Here is a 7,960-nt window from a genome sequence, read left to right as displayed (position 1 = left end):
TAACTCAGAGCCACCAGGAATGCAGAGCCTCAGCACGGTTTAGCTTAAACTATAATTCCAGCTAAAAGGCTCACTGGGAATGCAGAGGGAGGAGCAGCACTCCCAGCTCCTCCCAAATATAGAAACCTCCTCTGTTTTTCAGCACTGTCAGGTACAGGTTAGACAGGCTGCCTTTGTGTAGCAAACATACTGCTGCTTGCTTTGGAGTTCTGCTTTCATTTTGTAGCTACTTAACATAAGCCTCACGCTTGTCTACAGCTCAGCTTTCCCTCATCTTACATGCCAGTGTTACAGTCCTGCAGCATAGCTGTTACACTGTTGGAGCTGACAAGAGCCCACAGATTTGCCAGTACATCAGGAGGACTACATGCTCCAACTGAGGTTGGCAGGAACAAGCCAGGGAGGCAAGGGCAGTATTGAACACGGCAGCTCCAGGCAGTTTGCAACACTTCCAGATTCTGCCTTGCTATGAAGCACAGAAAGGAACCCAACTTTCCTGCAAAGCAGGGCAGACACCCGAGTACACACAGGAGCCAGAACCCCAGCTGCTACACTACCCCCAGTCTGCCTGAAGCCATTAAGAGGTCAGACTTAACGCCTTCATATCTAGGTTACTTGGCACAGAAGCACCTTTCAGGGCTGCAGCAGGATGCACTCCCCTCCATCTCTCCTTCTGGCACAGTGTTTGAGCCAGACTGGAGGTCAGTACCCACACAGATGGGCCGCATATGCTCCCCCGACCAAGTTACTTGCTGGTCCACAGAGCTGCCTCCTTTGGGTCATCGGCATCTTCCAGGGCAGAGAACCTGTCACTCACCTTCCCCAGACAAGAGCAGTTTTTGCATCAGACAGCTGGCAATGAAGAAACCAGAGGCTGTTTAAATGTGTCAATTCACCTTTAATGTTTGAAAAAAATAAATGGTATTTGAGCCATTGCAGTTATGAAGGGAACATATCTTGCTCCACAAGAGACCGTGAACAGGTTCACATTAGACTCATGCTTGGAAAAAAAACAAATCCAAAACATTCTTTCAGTTCAAGAGTGGAGTTCTCAACAGACAAGACCACAAGAGTGCCCCAGACAGCCCAAGGCACGTTACCCCAGTGCAAACATTTCCATCAACATGAAGTAATGACAGCTACATTCTTTCTAGTTACAACATTGTTCTATCCATATTACAAAATTAGGCATACTTTGGATTTTGCACAGAGACAAGAAAGACTTTTACTTCAGGAAGTAGTCAACCTGGGTCATCCAGCCATTTCACAAAGAATAGCTCCCTTCACTCCGCCTTCCCACCCCACCAGTGACTGGTTACCAACACCAAACTTGTCCTAGAGACACAAGCTAGGCTCACAAGCCCAGTGATATTGCCTATACATCAGTCAACAAACCAACAATAGACTTTATGACAAGCACTAAGTATTTACTTGCCATCACACTGTCCTTCAGAAGGATTTCTCCCACCCAGATAAAAAACACTTCCTGCAGTTTAATCCAAGAGTCAGTACATACTAAGACAACATCACCGCTGAACCTATTGGAGACCAAGACATTTTTCTGCCATTGAAGCAGATGTCACATGAGTTTCCTTCACACAAACATCACATGTAAATATAACTTCTTGGTACTGTGCTTTAAGAACAAAAGCAGATATCAGAACATGGAGGACAGCCCTCCAGAAATAGCTTATCAGCTACAGAAATTAAAAAAAGGAGACAGTGGCCACTTACAAATCTTCCACATGACTAGCTTGTTTTAAAGGAGAGCATCAAGTTAAGGCAGTGTTGAGACAACTGGCTAAAAACATGCCAAATAAGTTGTTGTCAGTAGTCACCAATTTGATATCTACTCCATTTCAGGGATGGGCCACGTGGCCAACTTTAGATCTCAGCATCGAGGTCTAAAGACTTCAGCCAGAGGTTGCTGCTCGCTGCAGGAAGCAGCATCTCAAGGGGATGCTTCTTGAAGTCTTCTAGACCAGGCTGAGGTGCTTACAAGCCTAGGTCAATGTTTCAGCAGAGCCAAAAAATACAGTGATGGGTACTGAAAGAACACTGAGGGTGCCAGCTGCAAGTCTGTTTTTAATCACAGTCCAGGGTGGAGTTCAACATGTGTGAAAGCCACAGAAATAAGAGCCACCCTACCAGCTTTCAGGTGGGTTGAGTACCTGCGCTGAGGTTACTAGGAGAGCCAGCTCTCTACAGTCTGCAGGGTGGGTACAGAGGCTCACACTGGCTTTGCTCCTCATTACAAGATTAACAGTCTAGTAAAACTCCATAAGGAAGTCAGGGTCTTTTTGGCCTGCCCAAAGAAGTTTTCCCAGCCTCAAAGAAGGAATTACCACTGAGGGAGCTGTTGTGGAACAGTTTTATTTCTTACCACGTAAAGGCCATTGTTTAAGCATTTACAGGTTTCCTAGTGCAATACAACCAAAAAAAAAGCAGTAACAAAAAATGCCGCCTTCTTCCCAGGCAACTAAACAGAAGTAGAATTTTACTGCAACATATACACATTAAATATAGTATACAGTCCATGCAGCGGCATAGCCATGTTAAGGGGAGTCGTGGCTTCAGCCATCAGTGCATTACAGTCCAGATTTCTCTTGCTCCTACTTCCTATCCAGACTTGAAGAGAAGAATTGCAACCTGACCCAAGTAAAAATAGATGAAGTGCTTTGTCTCATGTGTTACGTAGCTGCCAAAGTTTCTGCCAACAATGCAGTGCCAAGTTGGGTTGTATTTCTTGTCAAATTCCTGAAGAAACAGAAGAGAGGCATTAAGGCCAAGAAAGCCCACATGAAAATAGCTCTAAGTACAAATTCTTAGCTGGTTCTGTTCACACTAGCTCCTCTCCTCCCACCTGCAGCATCTTTAGATTTCCCACTGCAAGATCCCATTGTATTAAGTGAAGCAGTGACCAACACAAGCCAGGCCTCTGCACTGCACCGGCTTGTCTGAAAGACCCAACACAAGCAAATTATCTCCAGAGATCTGGAACATGCATCAGCCTTGGGCAGAATGAGCAGACATAAGAGCTCTCCTCAGTACAGCACTATACAAGCCCTTCATGTAGGTAGCTCAGGGGAATATTTCTACTCTCCCATTCCAATCCTACTAAAAAAAGAAAAAAAAAGATTTTGGCATGTCTGCTCTAGCAAGGCATTTGAGCTTAAAGGTCACCTAAGTAAAAGAAGAAGTCTGGTGTATGCTGTTTGGGACACTTCTTTAACAGGAGAACGTTCCAGTGTAAGTAAGCAAGAAGATTCACAGGACACAGCTAAGATCTTTGAGGTAGAAGGTAGGCAAAAGGAACACTGGTTATTAATTTTTTTAGTCTGTTTAGCAGGTGAGAGCACATTTTCTTCCCTCTAACAGGTAACACCCAGGAACACCCTTCCCTCGCCCATACAGAGCCAGAAGAGCACAAAGATTAAAGCGAGCCTTAGTCCTCAGACAGCAGCAGGAGTCTCAAACTCCTTGCAGGTAACCTTTGAAGTAGGTAAAAGCTTTCTTGCCAGGGCGTGAAGGTGCAACAAATAATTTCATCCAACACTCTTAGGAAATAAAGGCCAACTTTTTGGATTCTCTGTTGCATTCACTCACTTTGCACACTGCATTGCCTCAAGCACTTTGAGATAGGTCTTGCTTCAACAGATCAAAGTGATCTGAGAAGTTAGGAAACATCTTTGAATCCATTCACGCTTAGATCACAAGCAAGGCCCAAAAGCTAACCCTGGTGCCAGGACTGTATTACCTACATAATCATTTTGCTCCTTCAAAAAGACTTTGGCCATTTTTCAGAGAAGTGGCTATAGATGGAACTGACAGCTCCCCAGATGCTGTCAAGCAAGAAACAGAAGTTAATGGGCTCCTGCAAACAGGGAAACTTCACGAGCCAGGGGAACTGCCTGCACTGCTTTTAAAGCAGCTTGTTTGTACATTCCTGCCAGGCAGAACGACGCTGCATCCTCCTCCACACCCACCACCCTGGAGTCTGGAACACTACAAACAGAACTGATCATGCAGGGCTGCCCACTTCTGCGTGAAGCTTCGGAGTAATCCCGTCCTGCACCTGTACTGCCAGTCAAGCAGAAGCAGTCAAGCAAAAGCAGCAGCATCCATGGAGCAAGCCCTAAATAGAGGCTGCAGCCAGCTCTTAAGGCTAGCAAATTGAGAGGGAAAGCACTCAAACTGCTTGCTGAGAGCAGCAATACACCAGGCCCTGCTCTGCCACAGTCTTTCTCTGACCTTGGAAAAGTCACTCCATCCTCTTGGGAATAGCAGTGAAGCAGCAAAGAAAACATCTTCTTCCAAACACTGAAGTGTGAAGTGTCAGACACTCAGGCTCAACACACACATACTTAAGAGCTGCAGGAAGTCTCAGGCAGAGCACCCCCCTCATCCCTTAGTTACCTTCTTTATATATGCTGCAATGTCCTTTTCTATGTTGTACTTCTCCATTGCCTGTGTGGCACAGTCAACAGCATCCTGCTGCATGTCCTCGGACATGTCTGCATTCTTGATGACAGCCTTTCTGTCAGACATCGTGAACCTAAGGCAGAACATAGATTCCTTTAATCTCTTCCCAAGAAAGGAGCAGCTGCCCATGCTCAGAGGTTTTCCTTTATGGCAAACTGCATCACAGGCCAATACTATGAAATCCTTTACACCCAGTGCGAGTTTATCAGGGAGCCTCTCACAGTCCCAGGCTAAGATCCTTCACAGCTGGAACACTCAAGCATTGGCAATGTCTGGAGGTTAGATCAGAGATAGCCCAACACCATCACCTGCATCAAACAGGCAAAAAAAAGCTGGTGTGGGAGGAGACAAGATCTGCAGAGACAGAGCCCTCCTACACATCAATAGGCTACAGCCCAGTCTGCCTTCCAGGTGCACCAACAGTTTGGAGCATCATCCTGCTTGGAGCCTCAGGAGCTGGCCCCAGACCTGTCCCCAGCAGCAGCTTGCTAAGCATGACAACAGTAAAAGTACTTTCATTTTGCCCTTGACCAGCAGCTACTGTTGCTCGGCCCGCTTGCAATGAACACTGTTCCACAGTCAGCCTATCACTACAGCATTGCTGCTAAACCCCAGATTTCAGCTACTCCCACAGGACAAGCAAGTCTGACAAACCAGAAACACCATGCTACAGCCTAACAGGGAAACAGGCTGGGGAAGCCAGCCACTGCTAGGGCCAGGGAAGGGTACCTCATCTTTCTTCCCCCGCCTGTAGATCACAGCACAGGTGTGAGACACCAGCACACCAGCACTGCCCATCACCTCTATAAAGCAGGAAATGGTAACTCCAGTTGAGCATTTACTTCCTTCACTGTGAGCTAGTTGACATGCATGGAGCCACTGACATGTAGACTTACCACGGCCTTTCTATGAGGCAGTCAGCACTGGGAAGCCTCCTGTATGCAGTTCACATTATCCTAGAAAGCAGGGTCTGGCAATCCCAGCCCCACAGCCTTTCCTGAAGCAAGGAAAGGAGCCCAGTGCAGCACTGCAGGCTGGCCTGCTCCAAATCCCACTCTGGACACCAGAGGCACCATCCCAGGGAGTGCCCAGTCAGGAAGCAAGCACCATCTGTGGGGCTGGTCAAGCAAAGGCCTATGCTGAGAAGAAGCACTGCTGCTCACCTCAGCAGCAGCTCTTACCAGAGTGCACTAAAACTTTGTGAAATAAGCTACTTACTGGCAAGAAGTACCTCCAATTAAGCCTGCAAAACACCCGTAAGTTTACTAGATCTCTCTACAATGCTGTGAGCCCATGCAATAGTACCAAGGATATTTTTAAGTTGTGAAACTACACATTCATAGCTTTACCAAAGAGTGAAGAAAATCTGCTGCATACAATGATCGCTTCCTGGAACAGTCCCAGAAAACTGAAGGAGTAGCTTTGTTACAGCAATTAAAGGAGCCTGCTACCCAGAGAGAAAGAGAATCCAGTTACATAATTGCAGCCCTACAATTACAATACTTCAATTCTTTACTCAGTCTGCACTTGAAGTCTTCTACTGCAACCTTAATTTATACTATGTAGATGTGGTGCTTAATAGAGCACTGCTATTAACATACACTAATAGCACCAGGAGGAACGACAGGAACTGAGCTCAGACAGCAACAGAGCACACGCCTCTATCACTGCTCTGGAAAAGCCACTTGCAGTTTGTTCCCCTCTCTGCTGCGGTTCGAGACAGCAGGCTCTAGCATGGGGCCTAGAAACCCTGACAGGGCAAGACATGACTCAGAAGAACCAAGCTAACAGCCTGCAGGTGTGGATTCATTATCCAGGGGGCTGGCACCCCCTTGGAAGAGCCTTCTGCATGTCCACCCCATAGGAAGTGACATAGCAGAGATTCACTCATGGATATTTCTCCCAGGAAAGCTTCTTTGAGGAACACCTGGCCTTCACACATCTGCAACACACAGAGTTCAGAGGACATCTGCCATTACATAAGCAGGCATCAAGCGACCTGCAAAAAGCATCTCCTGTCTTCATCATTCTGGCAAGGAACATCTCAGTGCAGAACGCTGCCTTCAATGGCCAACAGCACCAGAGTAAGAGCCCACCAGCCTTCAGGAGAGCTGCAAGGCCAGCCTGCCCTCTCCAGTACCACTGCTCCAGGCACAGCAGCCTCCCGAGGGCAGTAATGGCAGGGCTGGAGGCCAGACCTCTCCCCATGCACCCACCTGAGTGCCCAGAACCAGGCCCGGGCCTCAGCTCCCTCCCGGGTGTGACACGGGCATCCTTCCTGCACGGCAGCCCAACAGCACGAGAACACGTCTCAGCCTTAAGGCACAGCCGGCCCTCGGGGCCTTGCACCCAGCTCTGTTTGCGAGGAAACGCAAAGCCCGGCGCTTAGCAGGGCAGGACGGGCCCCAGGAAGGCGTAACGGCACAGCTCTGAGAGCCACCCCTCCAGGTGGAGTCTTCAGAGAGGAGCAGACCAGGACAGGATGAGGCTTCGGAACGGCGTTTAGGCCCAGGCCGGCACCCAAAGCACTTCCTACAGGGCGGCAGGACGAGGTCCGGCTCGCAGCCCTGCAGAAGCGACCCCGGGCGCGGCGCCACCCCTTCCCCAGCGAGAGGCGTCCCCGCGGCCTCCGGAGCCGAGCGCAGGCCGAGGCACCGCGTGACCTTCACCGGGGGGAGCCCCGGGGGCGGCGGTGACCTTGCGCGGCGCGAGGCCGGCAGGAGCCGCCGGGGCGGGGCGGCCTCAGATAATCGGACGGAGCCGCCCGGATCCGCGACCCGCCCCGCCGCACGCAGGGACCGGGCGGCACCGGGCGAGGCGCAGCGTTTTCCGCAGTCCCAGCCCAGCGGGGCGTCGCTCACCTTCACAGTGACAGGGCCAACCGGGGAGAGCGAGGAACGGCACCGAGGAGGAGGTGGGAGGAGGCCCGGACCCGCTCGCCTCTCTCTGCCCGTTCCGCTCCGCTCCCTGCGTCGCGCCGAGCGCTCTGCGCCGCGCCGCCGCGCCGCGCTCAAATACCGCCCCGCCCGCTGCGGCGCACTGACCGCCGCGCCCTCATTGGCTGCGCCTCGCGCCACGCCGCGCCCCTATTGGCTGCGCCGCAGCGCTGCCCGCCGGCCCGGCCCGTCCGCCTGCGCTGCTCTGCCTACATCCTGTTTCATCCCACAATGCCACGCGCGGGCGCGCGGGGCGGGGCCAGGGGCGGGGCGGGGCCGTCCCCTCAGCGTGAGGGGCGGAGTTGGGCCGCGCCGCCCGCGCTGGGGTTCCCTGGATCTTAATCGCCTACTGGGGCACCTCATCCCGCCGGGGTCCGTCACGCCCCGGGAGGGACGCCTGTGTCGCGGAGGGCTGCTGCTGGGTGCAGAGACCAGGCGCACTTCGGCGGGACCGGCCTTCTGCGCCATGGGCCTTCTGCTCCTTGTCCTCAGGAAGATGCGGGTGTGCTCTGGTGACAGGACTGAAAGCGCCCTCCATCAAC

General features: G+C 51.2%; 1 protein-coding gene across 1 annotated transcript; it reads right to left on the bottom strand.

Annotated features, from left to right (window-relative positions):
* Positions 1-877: 877 nt before the first annotated feature.
* DYNLL2 (dynein light chain LC8-type 2) lies at positions 878-7,460 on the bottom strand. The gene is made up of 3 exons (XM_042830311.1): positions 7,344-7,460; positions 4,417-4,555; positions 878-2,757 (listed from the first exon to the last, which is right to left on the bottom strand). The coding sequence occupies exons 2-3, from the start codon at positions 4,546-4,548 to the stop codon at positions 2,620-2,622; spliced, it is 270 nt and encodes an 89-aa protein (XP_042686245.1). The 5' UTR covers positions 4,549-4,555; positions 7,344-7,460; the 3' UTR covers positions 878-2,619.
* Positions 7,461-7,960: the final 500 nt, after the last annotated feature.

The sequence above is a fragment of the Centrocercus urophasianus genome, unplaced genomic scaffold, assembly GCF_019232065.1.
Source record: "Centrocercus urophasianus isolate 14NV4802_14NV808 unplaced genomic scaffold, USGS_Curo_1.0 seq_33, whole genome shotgun sequence".
In the NCBI taxonomy this organism is placed as follows: domain Eukaryota; kingdom Metazoa; phylum Chordata; class Aves; order Galliformes; family Phasianidae; genus Centrocercus; species Centrocercus urophasianus.
The sequence above is the reverse complement of the archived record's forward strand: the minus strand, read 5'-3'. Positions and strand labels throughout refer to the sequence as shown.